This window comes from Chiloscyllium punctatum, chromosome 4, assembly GCF_047496795.1.
Source record: "Chiloscyllium punctatum isolate Juve2018m chromosome 4, sChiPun1.3, whole genome shotgun sequence".
Classification (NCBI taxonomy): domain Eukaryota; kingdom Metazoa; phylum Chordata; class Chondrichthyes; order Orectolobiformes; family Hemiscylliidae; genus Chiloscyllium; species Chiloscyllium punctatum.
Genome location: NC_092742.1, coordinates 47,408,394 through 47,430,480, shown reverse-complemented (window position 1 = coordinate 47,430,480; position 22,087 = coordinate 47,408,394). Strand labels below are relative to the sequence as shown.

The following is a 22,087-nucleotide window of genomic DNA, read 5'->3' as shown; positions in this document are numbered from 1 at the left end:
AGCTGTGATGTTTAATGAAGTAAAGCATCCCAAAGCACAAAGTGCACTACCAAATAAAATTCAACACCAAAACGTATCAGGAGGCAACAGGGCAGAGGATCAAAAACATAGGGCAAAGTATCGGTTTTAAGGGGTTTCTGAAAGCAGAAAAAGGGGGAGGGATGGAGAAAGTTTTACAGAGAAAGATTCAGAGCATACATCCTTGAAAACTGATGTTGACCATTGCCAACAGTGTTGCATTAAAATCAGGAAGGCAAAAGACCAGAACTGAGGAGTCCAGCTATCTCAGAAAAGGTCACAGATAAAGAAAAAAAAGCCTATGGGAGGCTTTGAAAACAAGATGAAATTTTAAAAATTGAGGCATAACTCAACTGAAACCCAAAGCAGGTCACGTATCACAAAGGTGAAGTTTATGGGTGTAGGAGATGGGACACAACCTAGCAGCAGACTGGAATAATCAAGTCCAGAGCTAATGAAAGCAAATAAATCTGCCATTTCAGCAAGCCCTACAGAGGAATTTTTCAGGACTCTACTCCAAGGCCCTCTCTACAAATGACCCATGGTAATCTTACAATAATTCTGTAATCTCCCCATTACCTCTGAAGTTAATGCAGTGAACACACAGACTAAGGGGCCAACTACTTAATCCACATATCAGGATATTGCAATACATGTATAAAGTAGTAAAGCTGGCAACATCTACATGATGTATGTGATGACATGCATCTGGAAAATACCTGAAGCAGTTTTAAAACAGTTAATAACTTTCTATCTTTTGGTTTATTTCAATGGTGTAAAAAATTGCAAGAAAATTAGCAACTCTGGGCTAATTGCTGTACATTCCCCTTGCCGTGTCGGCAAGACCTACCTTCTGCAGGACTGACTGAACAGCAGTTTAGGCACAATTCAGAGTCATAGTTTCCAAACTGTTCCAACACACCTCAGATTTCACCAGGATTTGTTCCTATGATATGCACAGTGCACCTCAAGCAAACCAGAACTTCAGAAAATGCATTTTCATGTCACTCTTAAGAATAAGATGTCTATCCACATTTTGTGATTGATCTACAAGTACCTTCATTTAGCAAGATTGACCAGCAGCTCATTATCTGAACTGAATATATTTATGGACCTCTACTGCTGTTGACTTATTTAACAATGAGAAGCTATTTTTATTCAAAATTCAGTACATTACTACAATGTTTACCAGAAGGAACTTAATTAAAAAAATCACATCTTGCTATTGCGTTAGAAAAGATCAAGATGATTGCTAAACTCCTAATGAGTCACAAAAGCAAGTTAAGTATCACTGGAGAATTATTCAAATTAAGTGTTTTACAAGCACTTTGATACTCTCACCTTTCTATAGCCAGGCACAGGCGTCAGGAACGCATTACTTTGTTCTTCTAAGGTCACACTTGAATGTAGTGGATATACATGTAGCCTACAATTAAAACATCATTTTATGTTTTTTTTATTGATAAGAATGCATTCTAAAAAAGGTTCTTAATTTTGGTACAGTCATACTTCTGAATTAAGCAATTAATAAAGTTTCAGTACTCATAGCTAGTAAATATTTATTGCAGAAATTTGCAACAGCAGAATCTCAACATTTTGACAGGTGATTGGGAGACCATCTGATATTGTTCACCCCTTCCTGGACCTCTCCATCTCTATCTCTATCAACAGTGACCGACTCAACACTGACATATTCTACAAACCCAACAACTCCCACAGCTACCTGGATTACACCTCTTCCCACCCGGCCTCCTACAAAAATGTTATCCCTTATTCCCAATTCCTCTGCCTCCGTCGCATCTGCTCACAGGGAGACCAGTTCCACCACAGAACACACCAGATTGCCCTCTTCTTCAAAGACCACAATTTCCCCTCCCACACGGTTGATGATGCCCTCCAGCATATCTCATCCATATCCCACACGTCCGCCCTCGAACCCTACTCCCCCAACCGCAACAAGGACATAACGACCCTATCCTCACCTTCCACCCACCAACATCCAGATACATCTTATCATCCTCCGCCATTTCCACCACCTACAAACAGACCCCAGAGATATATTTCCCTCCCCACCCCTATTTGCTTTCCATAAAGACCGCTCCCTCCGCGAGCATTCGTAAGGTCCACGCCCCCTAACAATCCACCTTCCCCACCCGGTACCTTCCCCTGCCACCACAGGAATTGCAAAACCTGCACTCACACCTCCCCCCTCACCTCCGTCCAAGGCCCCAAAAGGATTCTTCCACATCCAAAGTTTCACCTGCACTTCAACACGGCATTTATTGTATCCGTTGCTCCCGATGCGGTCTCCTCTACATTGGGGAGACAGTGTGCCTACTTGCAGAGCGCTTCAAAGAAAATCTCCAGGACACCCGCACCAATTAACCCCACCGCCCCATGGTCGAACACTTCAACTTCCCCCACCCACTCAGCCGAGGACATGAGGTCAATTCCTGGAATGGCGGGACTATCTTACGCTGAAAGATTAGAGCGACTGGGCTTGTATACGCTTGAGTTTAGAAGGCTGACAGGGGATCTGATTGAGACGTATAAGATTGTCCAATCCTTTAATACTGTGCAGACAGGAAGCATGCTTCTGCTGATGGGTGAATCCCGAACCAGAGGATATAGTTTAAAAATAAGGGATAGGCCACTTCGAACAGAGTTGAGGAGAAACGTCTTCATCCAGAGAGTTGTGGGTGTATGGAATGCTCTGTCCCAGAAGGCTGTGGAGGCCAAGTCGCTGGATACATTCAAGAAAGAGTTGCATAAGAATAGCGAAATCAAGGGTTATAGGGACAAGGCACGAAGAGGACACTGATTGAGGATGATCAGCCATGATCATAATGAATGGTGGTGCTGGCTCAATGGGCAGAATGGCCTACTCCTGCACCTATTGTCTACTTACATGCAGGTCCTGGGCCTTCTCCATTGCCACTCCCTTACCACCCAATGCTTGGAGGAAGAAAGCCTCATCTTCTGCCTTGGGACCTTCCGACCCCCTGGCATCAATGTGGATTTCACCAGTTTCCTCATTTCCCCACTCCCCACCTTACCAGAGTTCCAACCTTCCAACTCGGCACCACCCTCATGACCTACCCTACCTTTCCATCTTCCTTCCCACCTATCCGCTCCACCCTTCACTCTGACCCATCACCATTACCCCACCTCCATCCACCTATTGCACTGTCAGCTACCTTCTCCCCGGCCCCACCACCCTCCGATTTATCTCTCTCTATCCTGGAGGCTCCCAGCTTCATTCCTGATGAAGGGCTTTTGCCCAACACGTCGATTTTCCTGCTCCTTGGATGCTGCCTAGCCTACTGTGCTTTTCCAGTAGCACACTCTTGACTCTAACCTCCAGTATCTGCAGTACTCACTTTTGCCTAGGTGATGGGGAGATCTCTATTTTACCCATTAAAAAGACTAAAATATAATGTAAGTGTAGTTAAATTTTCAACAATGTGACAAAAGATCTACAAACAAACGGTTGTTTGTTTACTGATATAGTAAAGTACTACAGAAAGAGCCAGGGTTGAAATTAGAGCTTTTAACTGCTTTTCAGGTAGCACAAACAAGATGAGCAGAGATGTCTCAACCAATGTTGAAAATTTCCTATCTCAGCAACTAAATTTCACATGACTTTGGCTATTGCAACAAGACTTTGAGTATTATTTGCTGCAAGGCTTTGTGAGGTTTCTTGTCATTTGTTAACACACACTACACAGTAACTATTTACACCTGACCCAATGGCATCCATCTGATTCTATCCCTATCTTACCACACACAGTTCATAGAACTTGTCGCTCTAGTGGATATCGATTTAAATGACTAGTACCTCTACCATCTTAATGGTCATGATGCATCCAGATGTGCCCTGGCATTTCTAAGCTGGCCTGCTCAGTCAAGAACATTTTCTGAGAACAGGAAGATGGCACCATGATCCTCTGATAGGCACAGGTGGTTAGTGCGGAGGAGAGGGGCTCTCTTGCTGTAAGAGCCACACCACTAGACCTGGCAATCTAGTCTGAGGTTACCATTCAAGTCAGTGCCAACTGTGCACCAGGGTTCTATCTGCTATTGCAGACACCTCCCAACAAGATTCAGTCTCTGAAATGCCTACCGTTCCTTACTTCTTCCCTCAATTGCTCTCAACATGGCTAACCTCCCACACCACAAATCCTGAATGGCCTCTGTCTGAATATTCATTCCCTCAAAATACCTCACCTTTGTGCCAGATTTAAAAGTAGTTTAACCCACTTTCATTTCATCCATCCTTCCTTTTCTTTTATTACAGGAGAAAACAGTCCACAGCAGGGCAGAAACAGCCAGAAGGGGTGCCCAACTTGAGGCTCACTAATCATCTACAAGGAAAGAACTCTGGCTTTCGTGAGACCGCAAACCCCAAAGTAACTCCACCGTCAGTGTCACTCATTGCACACCATTTCTAACTACTGGCTACAATGCTTTTGTTTGAATTGCACACACCACCAGCATCGCCACCACCAATGTAGTGAAACGGCCCAATCCCAAAGAAGCTACCTCTTTGACCTCAGGAGTGCAGTGGTATTACAAAGGCATCCAAACAGCAACACACTGGTTGGAAGTTCAGCTTTACAAACAGAGTGCATAATCTCATTGCAACAGCTCAGCAGCTGGCCAAGGAAGAAATGTCCCAGGCCGCTGGTATTTGGAGGACTACTCAGTCCCAGGTAGGTGAGAAGCCCATAGTATCAGCCGTCTGGAACCTTATCCACATGCAAAAGGAGGAACAGGAGCAGGCAGGAATGTGAAATACAATGGCCCACATTGTTTAAGCCACAGCAGCGTAGATGTGTGATACAGTCATGCAATACCCAACTGCCTCCAGGAACAGGTTGACAGCTGCCATGGAGAACCAGATCCAGCACCTCCAGATCTCCTGGAGAGGTACACACACATTTGCGATTTCCTGCCCCAGACATTGGTTCTGAAGACCAAAGATATGGGTCAATGCGGGGGTCCTGGCAAGCACTTCAAATGCTCCTCCCTCATAAGGAGGAAGTGCAGTGCAAAGGAAGCAATCAGCCAGAGAGGGTACCATACACAGGCCCCTCAGAAGTCTCTACTCAGGACACACTTTATGTAATTGGGTTCTTCATCTTGTCTGTGCCTTTGCAACTCTTAGAAGTTCACACCGAGGAGAGTCTAACTTATCTGATAAGACAACCTTAGACATGTCTGGGCCAGCAGACATAAACCTCTTAAGCCAACAGACTCAACGGTTAAACAAGCTCTCTCGACCTCAGTTGCAGAATCAGGAAGTACGTAGCTAAGTTGTAATGGGAAGGAAGAAAGAGAGAACATGCAGAAGACACTTGGGTTGCATGGATGACCATGCACTGCATATTATTTGACGTTTTGTCTCAAAATAGCACTGGTTTGCATTTGGCTGTTGTCTTTCCACAGCCCTGAATGTGACTGTGCCAACATCATGCATTACTGCATGGTCACATAGGATGAAACACAGATTGATGTTTGTGTTGGCAGCCTGCTGCAGCATCGAGAAACAAGAGAAACACAGTATTTACAGGGTAATGGGTCTTAGAGAAACCACTGCCCTCTTCCTAGACCATCCCTATTCCTTCCCTGTCTCCAAATGGTATGAATGAGTCAGTGATATCTGTAACAGGAAGGTGCACAGCATATTGGAGGCCAATGTATTAGGGAAACCACTGGTCTATACAGTGTAATACTGCTTCACTTTACAGTGGGCCTTACAGCCCCATTACACACAGATCAAGTCAAGTATCCCCACCAATTCAGAATGTGGTCACTGCCAGTTGCTTCCCCAATGGACAATCTTTGATATCCAACATGATGCAAGGGGACAATGAGCAACTTTTGACCAGCAGTTTCCAAACGTCAGCCTCTACGTGCCGTTAAACCCTCAACAATCCAAATCCCCTTCTTGAAAATGCAATGGGCTTCACACTTCCCCAGGGTCATAACCAACTCTTCCACATGAGCCAACACTGCACAATTTTCCCCCAGCTCCTGGCATAAGGAGACCATGCCAGGTGTGGTCATGCATCCTTCCACCTGGAAGCTCATGACATGGATGAATTTCCCATGGGGCCTGCCTTGTCTCCCCCACCCGTCATCCCCTTTAGTCTCTCTAGACAGGCGATATAGACACCATGAGCGACCTAAGCAAACAGCAAGTGCCCAAACCCCTGACTGATGACTGTATACTGCCTTGACTACTTTAACCCTATCCCACAGTCTGGCTGCTATAGAGCCTTGAAACTGACTGACCCACTCCCAGACTGCAGAGGTACCAACTCCCTGACCAATAACACTCCAACCAGATGCCAGTCTGCAGCCAATCTGCTGGAGTGGTATCAGAGGATGCCATTGACTTACTGTAATGGGAATCCATTACAGGCCATTGCATAGACTTTGCTGAGACCTGCATCCACACTAAGCAGGCTGCCATCTCCCAAAGTCCAATGGAAGTAGTGTGTTTGCCATACAAACTGCAATCACATGCTCCAGATGCCAAACAGCACTGCCATACAGCAAGATGCAAACACCTTGACTGAGGATAGCTAACCAGCAAGCTAACTAGCCAAGTCATATGATTGTTCTATCTAGCACAGCATGATGGTAGGAGTATCCAGGTAGGTGTCAAATGTGCAAGTGCTAAAAGAGAAAACAAGTAGCCTTTGCTGCAGCTGGCCCTGCTTGCAAAGTGGGAAAAAATGAGGACTGCAGATGCTGGAGATCAGAGCTGAAAATGTGTTGCTGGAAAAGTGCAGCAGGTCAGGCAGCATCCAAGGAGCAGGAGAATCGACGCTGCGCGCATGAGCCCTGCTTCAGGAATGAGGAAAGCGTGCCCAGCAGGCTAAGATAAAAAGGTAGGGAGGAGGGACTTGGGGGAGGGGCGTTGGAAATGTGATAGGTAGAAGGTGGTTAAGGTGAGGGTGATAGGCCGGAGTGGGGGTGGGGGCGGAGAGGTCAGGAAGAAGATTGCAGGTTAGGAAGATGGTGCTGAGTTTGAGAGTTGGGACTGAGACAAGGTTTGGGGGGGGGGGGGGGGGGGGGGGGGGGGGGGGGGGGGGAGAGAGGAGAAAAGAAAATGAGGAAACTGGAGAAATCTATATTCATCCCTTGTGGTTGGAGGGTTCCTAGGCGGAAGATGAAGCGGACTTCTTCCAGTTGTCGTGTTGCTATTGTCTGGCGATGGAGGAGTCAGAGGACCTGCATGTCATTGGTGGAGTGGGAGGGGGAGTTGAAGTGATGAGCCACGGGTTGGGTTGGTTGGTCCGGGTGTCCCAGAGAGGCCGCCTACTTGCGGATATATTGGGGAGACAGGCCGCCTACTTGCGGACTACCACCCCACCAACCTCCATATACATCGTATCATCCGTCGTCATTTCCGCCACCTCCAAACGGACCCCTCCACCAGGGATATATTTCCCTCCCCCCCCCCTATCAGAAAAGACCACTCCCTCCGTGACTCCCTCGTCAGGTCCACACCCCCCCACCAATCCAACCTCCATTCCCGGCACCTTCCCCTGCAATCGCAAGAAATGCAAAACTTGCACCCACACCTCCCCCCTTACTTCCCTCCAAGGCCCCAAGGGATCCTTCCATATCCACCACAAATTCACCTGCACCTCCACACACATCATTTACTGCATCCGCTGCACCCGATGTGGCCTCCTCTATATTGGGGTGACCGGCCGCCTACTTGCGGAATGTTTCAGAGAACACCTCTGGGACACCCGGACCAACCAACCCAACCACCCCGTAGCCCAACACTTCAACTCCCCCTCCCACTCCACCAAGGACATGCAGGTCCTTGGACTCCTCCATCACCAGACCATGGCAACACGACGGCTGGAGGAAGAGCGCCTCATCTTCCGCCTAGGAACTCTCCAACCACAAGGGATGAACTCAGATTTCTCCAGTTTCCTCATTTCCTCTCCCCCCACCTTGTCTCAGTCCCAACCCTCGACCTCAGCACCACCTTCCTAACCGGCAATCTTCTTCCTGACCTCTCCGCCCCCACCCCGTCTCCGGCCTATCACCCTCACCTTAACTTCCTTCCAATTTCCAAAGTCCCTCCCCCAAGTCCCTCCTCCCTACCTTTTTTTCTTAGCCTGCTGGGCACACTCTCCTGAAGAAGGGCTCATGCCCGAAACGTCGATTCTCCTGCTCCTTGGATGCTACCTGACCTGCTGCACTTTTTCAGCAACACATTTTCAGCCCTCCTTGCAAAGTGCCCAGGAAGCTGCCTTTCAATACAATTTGCTGGTGCACCCTACAAATGAAGTCTTCCCAAGCAGCCTGCAAGTGTATGAGAGGTCACAAGATGGTCATGACAGGTTGACAAATGGCAATTTCCATGGACAACAGGAGGGGTGTGTGTGTGTGTGTGTGTGTGTGTGTGTCTGGGCCATGGTGATGCTGCTTTGTCTAAAATAACAGAGGTTCTTCAGAGCAAGGGGCAAGCTTCAGAGCGGAGGGTCAAGTACCCCCTCTGATGTATATATCTGAATTTCTTCATGTCCGGTTAGTTTGCAAGTTATTGCTATAATCCCTAAAGTTGCTCTCATGTTCTTTTTACATTTAAAACCTAGAAGAGATTTTCCTTCTGTCTACCTGCCACTGCTGTCCCACGCATTCTCTTCACTTTCACAACATTGTTTTAAATTCTTCCTTGTACTTTTTAATACTCCTTCATGAACTGTACAAGATTGAGACCTGGGTATCTGCCATAAGCTCTTACTTTCTTAATTCTAACCTTTATGGTACTTGACATTCAGGGTTCTCTGATCTTGCTCCCATTCTTATTTTTTGAAAGAGTGCTTTGCACTCTCGCTATTTTTTCCTTGAATGCCCCCCACTGCTGTGATACAGTTTCATTTACAAATAACTGCTTACAGTCCATTTGAGTAAAATCATAAGTCACCTTAGTAAAATTAACCTCTGCTCAGTTTAGACCTTGAATTTTAGGCCCATCTTTATCCTTTTCCATAACTATCATCAATTTAAGTGAATAATGGTCGCTCATCTGCAATTACCCATAACTGAATATGATTGTCCACCAAGGTAACTCCATGTCATTGGTCACAGGCTCCAGGTCATTGCGTGGTTTATACATCTCAAGAAGATTAGAATCCAAAAGCAGCGATGTGCTTCTGAGACTTTATAAAGCTCTAGTTAGGCCTCATTTAGAATACTGTGTCCAATTTTGGGCCGCACACCTCAGGAAGGACATACTGATACTGGAGCATGTCCAGCGGAGATGCACACAGATGATCCCTGGAACGGTATGCCTAACATATGATGATGAACGGCGGAGGATCCTGGGATTTATTCATTGGAGTTTAGTAGATGGAGGGGAGACCTAATAGAAACTTACAAGATAATGCATGGCTTAGACAGGGTGGACGCTAGGAAATTGCTTCTGTTGGGCGGAAAGACTAAAATTAGAGGGCATCAACTTAGAACGGAAATGAGGAGACCTTTCTTCAGCCAGAGTGTATTGGGCCTGTGGAATTCATTGCCACGGAGCGCAGTGGAGACTGGGACTTTGAGTTCCTTCACTGCAGAGATTGATAAATGCTTGATCTCGCAAGGAATTAAGTCTACAGGGAGAGTGCGGGTAAGTGGAATTGAAACGCCCATCAGCCACAATTAAATGGAATGGACTCGATAGGCCAAATGGCCTTGCTTCCACTCATATGTCTTATAGACCAGACTTTTAAGCTGTAGCTCCAAATCGCTCATTGGCAGGAGTTTCCAGGAGTTGGCACTGGTCCTTGGTCTCAGGAACATTGGCATTTCATAGAGTCATAAGTCATTCCCTTTCCGTACTTTCTTTCGGTGATAGATGTTCTCAGAGAATTGGCTCCCTTCATAAATGAGATCCTTCCAAGATGGTTTCTGCTGTAATGAAAGTCTCTCACACATTGACATCCAAGTTGCATTTCTTCATGGAAGCCTTCAAGGAGCCCTCATTTTTAATTTTACTAAGGTGACTTATGATTTTACTCAAATGGACTGTAAGCAGTTATTTGTAAATGAAACTGTATCACAGTAGTGGAGCTTGACTGTTTTCTTCAAGTGATTTCCTTGAGCTGGCAAGCATTTGCTTTGGCAGTCAGGAACTTAGGCATCCAAAGCATGAAGCCAGCCCAGCAGAGTTGGTTTCTGATGATCATGATCTCATTGTTGATGCTATTGCCTCCTTCAAGGGTTTCGATGTTAATACATCTGTCCACCCTGTTCATACCAAGAATCCATCTCAAAATAGCATTGATACTACTTCAAGGGCTTTGAGGCAGCATCTACACAAAGTATAAGTTTCAGAGTGAAACAAAGGGGTCAGAAGGATGACTGCCTCATAAATAAGGATCTCAGCATCAGTATGGATGTCAGGGTCATCAAGTAGACTCAATCGTAGGAATCCAAAGGCAACACACTCAGATACGATGTGGCATTCGATCTCTGCATTGATATCAGTGTTAAATGAAATGGGTCTTCCCAGGTAGGGGAAACATTCTATATTTGAGAGGATTTCTCAGTTAATCTTAATGGGCGGGTGGACTGGAACTTGACCTGGAGTGGCTTAATAAAGGATTGCAGTCTGTCAATTTCAGTGCATTCCTAAAAGTGTTAAGTGAGGTTTGAGGATTCTGTTCCAAAAACACAAATGACATGGTCATCTGCATATGAAGCTCCACAAATGATCATTTCTCTCAAGATTCAACTGGTTGAGGCTGAAAGGTTTTCCATCCATCCTGTGGACAAGGTCCACATCACAGGAAACGTGTTTTTGACAAGATGAAAAATGGTGGCAAAGATGATAGAGAAAATGATGGCGGCCATTACCCATCCCTATGTGATTACTGTCTTGACCTCAAAAGAATTCTGTCATATTATTGCCAGTGAGGACCATCACTGACAGTCATGGAAGAGAGAGGACATTGATGAATTTCACTGGACTGCTGGTCTTTGATAGGATCTTCCATAGCATTTCCTGATTGACTGAGTCAAGAGCCATGGTTCAGTTGAAGGAGGCCATGTAGAGTGGTTGGTGCTGTTCCTGCCATGTTTCTTGGAGCTGCTGAACATGGAACATTATGGTCATAGTTCCACGGATCGGTCAGAAGTGCCCCGCACTGACTTTCAGGGAGAATTTCCTCAAAGATTGGGAAAAGGCACCTAACAAATTCAGGTGATGACGTTCCCACTGATCAGGAATAGGGAGATTCTGCAGGTTATTTCCACAGTCTACTTTGTCTCCTTCTTGAAGACAGTAGCTATGACAGCATCCCCAAGATCAGAGATTTCTTTTGTCCAAGATTTTTATCAGCATTTAAATCGAAATGACAGGTAAGCTCTGCTTCATCAATGGAATCCTGCCAACTTTGATGGCTTTTCCATTCTTCACGTGTTTAGTGGTGGCTTTGACTTCTGCCACATTATGGGATTTTGGGGATTTCCTCAAACAGGTCCTCATCCTTCCTGAAGAAGGGCTCATGCCCGAAACATCGATTCTCCTGCTCCTTGGATGCTGCCTGACCTGTTGCGCTTTTCCAGCAACACATTTTCAGCCCTCATCTGTTATTGTATTGTGGTTTACAAGTTCTTTGAAGTGTCCTTTCCATCGAAGGCTGATGTTTTCTCTCAAAAGTCTCAAAATACCAGTTTGAGGCCAAGTGTTTTGGGTCCTTATATTGTCTTGGCGGCACTAAAAAAGCCTCAGGTGTTATGCTCGTCAGCTAGGAGTAGCAGCTCCTTTGCTTTCTCAATCCACCACTGGTTCTCTATTTCTCTAATTCTTCTTTCTAATGGCACCTTTGCTGTTTGATGAGTTTTCCTCTTTGTATTTGGCAAAATGATATCACCAGTGAAGCAAAGAGCTTTTCTCTTCTTGTCAATGACCACATGATCTAAGAGGCCATTCTCATCAAACCAGTCTTGGTATTTCCTGCTTAGTAGCTGATGGCTTCTTCACCAAATGAGACAATTACAGTCTTCAGCTCTTTCCAGATTACCTTTATTCTATTAAAATCAATTCTGGAGATTTTAGTGAAGACATTGTTGGAAGTTCACTACTCTGCTTCGCTCGTGAAGTGGCTCAACATTGAGCTTTTCTTCTGAATTATTTCTTTGTTTCCAGCCACTTCTAGTGGTATTTAATAGACATACAGGAACAGATGAGCTAGTGATCTGTCCAGGGGTCATCTGCACTGGTCTTCAGATGAAAGCGAGTACTGCAGATGCTGGAGATCAGAGTCGAGAGTGTGGCGCTGAAAAAGCGCAGCAGGTCAGACAGCATCCGTAGAGCAGGAAAATCGATGTTTCGGGCAAAAGCCCTTCATCACTTCGGTAATGAGAACATACCTTTTGCCTTGGGACTGAATGATGATGTAGTAGGTCACGTGCCAGTGTTGTGATCAAGACTGCGTCCAAGTAGTCCTGGGCTAGTATTGTTGGTGACCAGCTAGCATACTGCACAGTTGTTAAGTGGAGAATCCCTTTGGAGTTGTAATTTCTGACTCCTTTCCAATCCTGGCACTGAAGTTCTGGAGGAGGGAAATTTTATCCTCCTCAGGAAGCTGGCGAGTATGGTGTCAGATGTTGGTATGATATCCAAGTTGAATCTTACCTTATTAAAGTTCATTTTTACTCAGTTTAGAACTTTGATTCTGGCCCATCCTTATTCAGACCTATTTCCTCCTATGCAGTGGGAGCACTGCTGTGACAGTCTTATCTACAAGTAGCTGCTCAATCAATTTGAGCCAATTCATACCTTATCTTAGTAAAATCAGCTTTTGCTCAGTTTAGAACTTTGAGTCTTGGCCTACCCTTAACCTTTTCTATAATTATTGCCAATCTAAGTGAATTATGGTCACTAAACCTACTCAATTAATATTTGGATAAGTAAAATCCCCATAACATGATTGGCTTATTACTCGTACCCTTTCTTACACTTGACTGTTTTGGAGGCCAGGAGTACACACCCAAGTGTGCTTGCCCTTTTTGGCTTTTTTTACTTCTAATATTATGACTAATGTATGTTCCTTTCAAGATATCACCTCTCCTCATGGCTATAACTGATTTCTTGATCGATACTGCAAACTCCTCTCCTCTTCTGTCCCCTGCTCTATCTCATTTGAGTATCATGCAATCAGGAACAATGAATTACCAATCTTGCCAGTCTTTCATAAGAATACAAGCAACAGGTGTATGCCATTCAACTCCTCAAGCCTGTCCCACCATTCTGTCAAATTATAGCTCATCTGCCCATGCATTAACTTTGCCGTTTCTCATAGTCCTTAATTCCTGATATTTCAAAAATCTACTGAGGTCTTTGTTAAATACTTTCAGTGATCTAGCCTCCCCAACTTTCAGGATCAAGAATTCAAATATACATTACCCTCAGAAAAGAAGCATCTTTAAATAAATGTCTCCTTATTCTTTATCTATGTCTCCTAGTTCAAGGTTCCTCAACTGGGGAAAAAAGCAACTTCACAATATTTGTCAACCCCCCTCAGAATCTTGTGTGTTTCAATAAGGTCACCTCTCATTCTGCTAAACTTCCATAATAATTGTCCAGCCATTTTTGATAAGTCAACCTCTTCATCTCAGGAACCAGCCTAGTGAATTTCTTATGAAGTGCCACCAACGCCTGTATTTTCTCTCAAATATAGCAACTAAAACTGTACACCATACTGTTCATGCGACCTCACCAAAAGCCTGCACAGCTGCAACAGAACTTCCCATTTTTAACCTCCAACCGCCCAGCAATAATGCCTTGTCAATCAAATGTTATAACTTCATACTAACATTCTGTTTCTTGAACAATTGCACCCAAATCCCTCTGCTGAACCTTTTGGAGTCACCTTATCATTTAAATAATAGTCTGGCTTTGATTCCAAAACTAGTTTACAAATTAAATGTATTCAAGGGGTACCCTCACTACCCGCTTGGTCCCATTCATTTGTCTGGTGGTCACCTATCCCCTCTATGCCTACACGTAAGTTGCAAGGTCATCACATGGGCTACTAATGAACCTCCCAACTCATGAATGCTTCCCCCACTCCTACTCAAGCTACAAAACTCAGGGCTTGGGTTGCTCCAGCTAGAGGCACCTCTTGCACACAGTTATTTAGGAGCTCTCCAGACATAGCTTAATTGAGCAGAATATTGACCTTTGCTTTTATTGTACCCTTACTCCTACTTAAGTATAGACAAACAAAATCTTATTCTCCATCATGTCAGACAAACAACCAGAACCACTAAACCCCACTGCACTAAATTAACAACCTCTGTCAAAGTACCACGTACAAACCATAATATTGCTTATAAGTAAATGTTGACACTTGTATTTAACACATATACACGGTGATGGAACTCAGATTGGTTGCACTTGATTACTTACTATTTATTAAAAATGCTAAGTTGCTTGCAACATTCTTTTCAAAACACACATTTTTAATGAGCATTTAGAGTATTTGTCATTCAAAATGCACCTTCTTTAGAAGGAAGAATTCATATTACAAGAGATTTCCTGAAAAAAACTGCTGTGTAATGGGCAAAACAGAATACAAACTGCATTAATTGCTGTCTAAGAGCGAGAACAATGTAATCATTCAGTATTGTAAGATATTGACATTTTGACAATCCCAGTTTATTAACTTGAAAATCTCCAGAAATAATTCAAGTAATGAGTTGCAACAGTGGGCTTAATAAGAAAGACTGGACTGCTCAATTACAGTGGAAAATGCACCAACTTTCAAATTCAACAAAATTACACACAAACTGTTTTTCAGTGATTCAGATTTATGGTAACATGCTTTTATATACAGCTGTGAAGGGAGAAAAACTGCTCAAGCGACCTCAATGGCAGGAGGAAAGCAGATGCTGAGCAACCAAAAGTCAGTAAACCAATACATTATCAAAGAATTTGCTCTCTTGCATTGTACGTCAATAACAATGCCATACCTCTTCTGAACCATGGAGGTGAGGACTTCATGCAGGTAATTTATTTCTGCCAGGCCTAAAAATAGGACACATTAAAGGTGAAGACAGACAAAGTATCTGAGAGAAAATGTATTAACGCAAAATCTGAACAAAATATATATCCTAATTGTAGCTATATTGTATATCTGATATCTATGTACAAGAAAACAAAAACAAAATCACTTTAAATTTGCCAAGTAATTTGCAGCACTTTTGCTTTTGAAAACATATTCAAGACTTAATATTACAAAGGCCTTTACAGTTCAAATACAGAGATCCAAAAAATGAAACCACATTACAACTACACCATATTAATAATAAAACACCCATTTTCTCACCAATTTAACTAGGAAAACCAAGATTTTGATGATGACGATCTACTTTTGGGAGCTGTAACACACATCCCCCACAATTAGTCGTCACAGTATGTTAAATCATATTAAAATGGACCTCCAGTGTACTTCCAGCACAAAACAAAGCCAAGTTAGACCAGGAAAGTTTGCAATTTCTGCTAATACAAATATTCTATTTATTAAGTCAAGAGCAAGTCTGCACTTAAAATAACTCTGACAACAACCACAAGCCGAAGATTGGGCAAATATCAGTGATGCTGCTTTGGGTTTTTAGGGTTTATAAGAATACCAAGATATTCTCTCACACTCTTGGAAATCAGTGCAAGGCACTAACTTAATGAGGTTCTGTTCAAATCAGAAAAACAGCAGCCATGTCACATTTTCTTGATGTTACAGAACAAGTTCTTTGTAGAGTAGCTGCCTTCATGCTGCTCTGTTAGTTCTGAGTTACACTGAGCCTGGAAGTAAAAGATGGATTTTCATGATGCAAGGTCTTCTGCTCACGTAATCGTCTAGTTTCACCAGTTTGACTGAAACGAATAAGTCCGAGCTGAACATTTTAACTGAAATATGTTTGGCACCCTTGTTCAAATGATATTGTTGAACATTAGAACAATTTTTAAACATTACCTGGCAAAAATACCAATACACTGCCACGGTTCAAGTTCATTCCTGTTGATCTATTAAAATCAGAGTTAACAAAATTGTATGAAAATTTGCTTCAACATTAACTTTATCATGAAATGCTTATTTAATTTTGGGGGATACACAAGTACAACACCTAAAATACTGCATAAAGCCCTACAGTCCGAAAACAGATCCTTCAGTCGAACTCATCCATGCTGACCAGGTTTCCCAAACTAAAATTAGTCCCATTTACCTGCATTTGGCCCCATCCCTCTAAACCCTTCCTAGTCATGTTCCTGTCCAAATGTCTTTTAAGGTGGATACTGCATCCACCTTATCCTCTGGCAGTTCATTCCATAAATGGACCACCCTCTATGAAAAAGCTATCCCTCAGGTCCCTTTTAAATTGTTCTCCTCTCACCTTAAAAATAGTTTTGAACTCCCTTACTCTAGGCAAAAGACCTTTGCTACACACCTGATCTATGCTCCTCATGATTTTATAATCCTCCTTAAGGCCACCCCTCAAACTTCTACAGTGAGGTAGTCCCAGTCTATCCAGCCTGTCCTTATAACTTCAACCGTCCAATCCCAAGTTTGAAAAAAATGCAACTATTAGCAGAAATATATGGATAAACACAACTAAAGTGCAATCAAAACATTTGGGAGATCTTTTCCAGTCTCAATACAAACACAAACGATAATGTTCAGAACACTAACATTATTAAGTAACTGATATAGATATACACAGAAGACAAAAAGGTTACCCCCACCCCTTCAAATTTTTAAGGCCTTACATTGTCCAAAGTACCTCAGCTGCCACAATTACTGACCTGAAAATGCAACCAAAAGGGATGGAAGGAAAAATTGCCAAAGCATACTCAAGATTTTCAGGTGTACAAATAATGTGGTGAGGGGTACCTTGCTGCCAACTTGAACTCAGCAAATTTACTGTGTGTCAGTTCATTTTTTAAAATCGGTGTCTTTTTGTAGAACAATCAATAGTGGGAAGCAGTCCATTTTTCCACATTTCAGCACGAAGACTGTGATGCACTGTGACTGCCTGCTGTGATCCTTTTGGATAATTTACACTGTAACTTTGATATTGAGTGATAAATGTAAAACCAGCAACATCAAATCAGATGTTTGTTTATGCCTCTGCCAGCCATTATGGAAAGAAAATTTGGAGACACATACTGGGGATCTAATTCAATATCACACTTTAGACATTATGCCTTTAAATTCCAAAAAGATTATGATTATCTGCAAAATGTTAAAGTACCTAGCAAAGCACTGAAGCTCATTTACAAAGAGAAGGTGAGCAAATTGCCGAAAATTACCTCTTAATTCTTAATTAGAACAATAAGTTATTAGTAAAGGCACAAAAAATACCACTATGCATCTGCACCTTTTAAACTGACAACTAGATAATAAAACATTTTGACTTCCTTCATATCACAGGTATAGCAGTGATGCAGCCTGACTACCGTACTATCCATGTTCCATACACTTTGCTTCTATCTAACCAGGAGGAGTTGTGACGACATTCAGTGTATAGTAGTTGGTTCAGTCCTTCTTTGGCCACTAGTCCGATCAGCACAAAATACGAAGTCTCATCTACTTGTTGTTTTGTCCCTGATAATGAGATTATGGTTTCAAATTAAAATGTTACTCTTTGTTTGTCACTTACCCATTTTCTTTATTTTCTAGCTCATCAAAGTAGAGGATCAGAGTTACTGCTGTGTTATAGACTTCAGGCAGGATTTTTGGTTCATTACAAAATGAAGGTGAAATCTAGGAATTAAACAGAATAAAACAATCATTCCATATCTAGAAAGCACTAACAAAGCAATGCAAGAAAACTTATTTTAATAAAATAAATTCATGAGATGTAGACATTACTGGAAATACTATTACTTATTTATTGCATATCCCCAATTTCTCTTGAAAAAAAGTGGTGGCAATTTTGGTCCAAAAATCAATCAATGCAGTTTGCCAGTTTGATTCAAAGTCAACTATAAAGCACATTAGGATGGTAATAAAGGCAAGGTTAAGACAGATCAAATAAGGATGACAATCGCACTTTCCTGAAAGGACAGTGAACCAGTTTGCTATAAGTAATAATTTGACAGTCTCAAAGCCCTATAAATGATCTGATTTTTTATTTACTGATCACGTTTAAGCTGTATACAAATGATCAAACTAACATTATGGCATAATTTTCTCTGTAATATCACTCCATACAATCCAGTGATACAATCATTACATAACAATACTACCTTCAAAGGATTGCAGTCAGGTGCAGGAACCATTGCAAGGCCACGAAGGTGAACTTTAGATTCTCAACTGTTACCATAGCCAAGATCCCAAATAGCAGCCACAATCATTTTTAAGCAAATTACAACAGTTGATAGTCCAGGTGATCCCTCCCTTTATTTGTGACCAATTCTGCTCATGGACCTCCTGTGAATGTTCATGATCATGATCAAGCTACAAAGATTGTCATATCTGGCTAAATTGCCTCTTCCCATTCTAAAGCCTTTATATTTTTTCCCCAACTACAATGGCGGTGTGCCACAAGGATCAGTGCTGGGACCATTGCTTTTAGTCATTCACATAAACGATTTGGATGCGAACATAGGAGGTATAGTTAGTAAGTCTGCAGATGACACCAAAATTGGAGCTACAGTGGACAGCAAAGAAGGTTATCACAGAGCACAACACCCCATTTGTGATGAAGGACTTTTGCCCAAAACATCAATTTTCCTGCTCCTCGAATGCTGCCTGACCTGCTGTGCTTTTCCAGCACCACTCTAATCTCCAACATCTGCAGTTCTCACTTTCGCCTAGGATCTTGATCAGATCGGCCAATGGGCTGAGGAGTGGCAGATGGAATTTGATTTAGCTAAATGTGAGGTGCTGTGTTTTGGAAAGGCAAATCAGGGCAGGACTTCTACACTTAATGGAAAAGTCCTGGCGAGTGCTGCTGAGCAAAGAGACCTTGGAGTGTAGGTTCATGGCTCCTTGAAAGTGAATTGCAGGTACGGAGAATAGTGAAGGCGGCATTTGGTATGCTTGCCTTAATTGGTTAGTGCATTGACTACAGGACATTGATTAGGGTACTTTGGAATACGGAGTACAAATCTGGTCTCCTGGCAATAGGGAAGATATTGTGAAACTTGAAATGGTTCAGAAAAGATTTACAAGGATGTTGCTGGGGTTGGAGGGTTTGAGCTGTAGGGAGAGGCTGAATAGGCTGGGGCTGTTTTTTGTGGAGCGTCAGAGGCGAAGGGGTCACCGTGTAGAGGTCTATAAAACCATGAGGAGCATGGATAGGGTGAATAGCCCCATGGTCTTTTCCCCAGTGTGGGGAAGTCCAAAACTAGATGGCAAAGGCTTAAGGTGAGAGGGGAAAGATTTAAAAAGAGACCTAAGGGGCAATATTTTCATGCAGAGGAGGTGCATGTCTTAAACTAACAGCCAGAGGAAGTGGTGGATGCTGGTACAATAACATTTAAAAAGTTACCTGGATAAGTATATGAATAGGAAGGGTTGAGGGGGATATGGGCCAAATGTTGGCAAATGGGACTAGATTAATTTAGGATATCTGGTCAGCATAGACGAGTTGGACCGAAATGTCTGTTTCCATGCTGTGCTTATGTTTAAACTTATGTTTAATGTTTACATGACTCTTTTTTTTAAACTCAAGCTCTAGATATTTCTTGTCAACTGACATTATTCAAATCCATGATATACGGACTTTCATTCTCAACCCTCTTTCTTCGTATATCAAAGGGTGCCTCATCCTCACTACTTATACTTTAAGAGACAACAATTTCTAACCAATTTCTTCTTCTACATTGGAAGAGGCAACAAACACAAGTTGAATGATGAAAGCAAAACATGTGGATGCCGGAGACCTGAAATAAATACACAAAGTGCTCAAAAAACAATGCAGGTCTAGCAGCAACAATGGAGAGAAAAACTATGTAGGAAACAAAGAAAGTGAAAAAAGACGTTCCGTGATTGGCCAATAAATACATCAGCTTTAGCCAGATGATGCACATTGATGCAATTCCCTCAAAATGTCAACACACACACTTTTAACACTGGTTATATCTCACTGGAACTGTGTACTGGAAATCAAGGCCCACGATTTCCTAACTAATCACTAGTTAAAGCTTTATGAGAAGTACACAAAATTCCCCAACTTATGTTTTTTACACCCTGATTGACAGAAAGCATGGACCAGCTTTCTGCATTTAAGAATTACTTTTGGAAAAACAATGAAAAGATGGAACACTAGGTAAACAATTATGAACTACGGACATGTGTCTCTACTCATTAGAATTTTAACACTTCCCGTATACACACGTGAACAAACACAAAAATAAAATATGGCTATTAAGGGTCAAGGGGAAATCTGAGAAGGAAGATCTATGCCCCCTTGTCCACAAGTTTGTTCGGGTGATCATTTTAACTTGCCAGGACCTGCTGTCTGTCAATTTCTCTCAGCATTAGAGATATTCAGGAAAAGGCATTTGGGGGCCATCAAGTCTGCGCACATCAAAAACAACTACCTAACTATTCTATTCCCATTGTCCAGCACTTGGCCCAGAGCCTTGTGCGTACTGGCATCACAAACACACATCTCAAGACGACTTAAATGTCATGAGAGTTTCTGTCTGTACCACCCTTACAGGTAATGCGTTCCAACTCTGAATAGTTTAAAAAAAAATTATCCTCACGTCCCCTCTAAACCTCCTCTCCCCTACCCTAGTCACTGATCACTCTACCAAGGGAAAAAAAAATTAATTCCTGCCTGTGCCCCACAAAGGGCAATTGGATTATTAGAATAAAAGCCATCCTTAACCTGGAGAACATTAAAACACACAAATTCTCCAAAGTCATGAAAGTTGAACATAAAATTTCAAATATGCACTTCTGTCTTGATTTCTATTTTTCAGAAAACCCAAAAAAAAAGCTTCATTTTGCGAAAATTTATTAAAAACTCTCACCTGGAAATGGATCAGCTCTTTGAGATCATCAAGATAATATTCGTCAACGCTGTATGGGACCCCATCTACCTCAAATACATAGGCAGGGGTCAGGGTCTTTCGGAATGGTACTGCAAAGTAGTCTGCAAATTCCATGCAATTAATTGTAGCAGACATTAGAATCACCTGTGAGAATTTAACAAACACTTTTCAAAGTGAAAACTACCATGAATTTAACAAAATTAAAACAAAAACATTTTGAAACACTAGAAGTACATAAGCACTCCACTTGCCATCCAATCAATGCATTATGGTAAATAAATTATTGGTTTAGGTTGTCCTTTCTTGTTTTGAATCCAGATCAATGCACATGTCCGTGGAGACTGAGTATACTCAAGACAGATCAATAGATTTCTAGATACTGAAAGGAAATTGGGATACAGCAAGAAATGGTGTCATGGTAGAATATCAGCGATGCTCCAGCTAAACGTCAGAGCAGGCTCAAGGATCTAAGTGGCCTATGCATGCTCCTATTTCTATAAACCTTTAGCAACAGCAAGTTAGAGCATCAATATTTATAAATATATAGATTTCCATGTTAATTTTATGCCTATCCATGCTGACCTGTACCTGAATTGTACCATAAGAAAGGTGCATCTCTGCAAGGAGGTAGTTTAAATGTCATGTTAGAAACTGAAACTCCAATGAGGTTTGTTTTATAGTTTGGAGACAAAGGATAGGGCAAACTAAGAAGGAATCGCATGGGAAAAAAATTGCATTCACTTAATGCCTCATTAAGTGATGTAGGTAGGGAAGTGCCTGAACTAAGGGAAAGAGGACTGAGTCGAGGTAGGAGTTCAGTGGGCCAGGGTAATTGGGCTTGTGGATCTTGGGGAGCAGGTAGAACTGGACAGCATAGGACTGGGAGACCACGAGTGTGGAGACAGTGGAGGGGAAATCACCGGAGGCAATGAGGACATGGACAGTGCAGGTGATTTTGGCCTGATAGGGTACAGTGGGGTTGTGGGCAAGGGGGAGGTAGGATGTGGTGTTGGAGAGTTGGTGTTTGGC

The 22,087-nt window shown here is 42.6% G+C and overlaps 1 protein-coding gene across 1 annotated transcript in view; it reads right to left on the bottom strand.

Moving 5' to 3' along the window:
• The window catches only part of tdrd9 (tudor domain containing 9), a 159,210-nt gene that overhangs the window by 75,500 nt on the left and 61,623 nt on the right, over window positions 1-22,087 (bottom strand). Inside the window, exons 7-11 of the mRNA XM_072568611.1 lie at window positions 21,038-21,202; window positions 17,710-17,813; window positions 16,026-16,075; window positions 15,025-15,079; window positions 1,360-1,444 (exon numbers count right to left, since the gene is read on the bottom strand). Coding sequence (XP_072424712.1) covers window positions 1,360-1,444; window positions 15,025-15,079; window positions 16,026-16,075; window positions 17,710-17,813; window positions 21,038-21,202 — 459 coding nt within the window. The remainder of the gene's footprint in view (window positions 1-1,359; window positions 1,445-15,024; window positions 15,080-16,025; window positions 16,076-17,709; window positions 17,814-21,037; window positions 21,203-22,087) is intronic.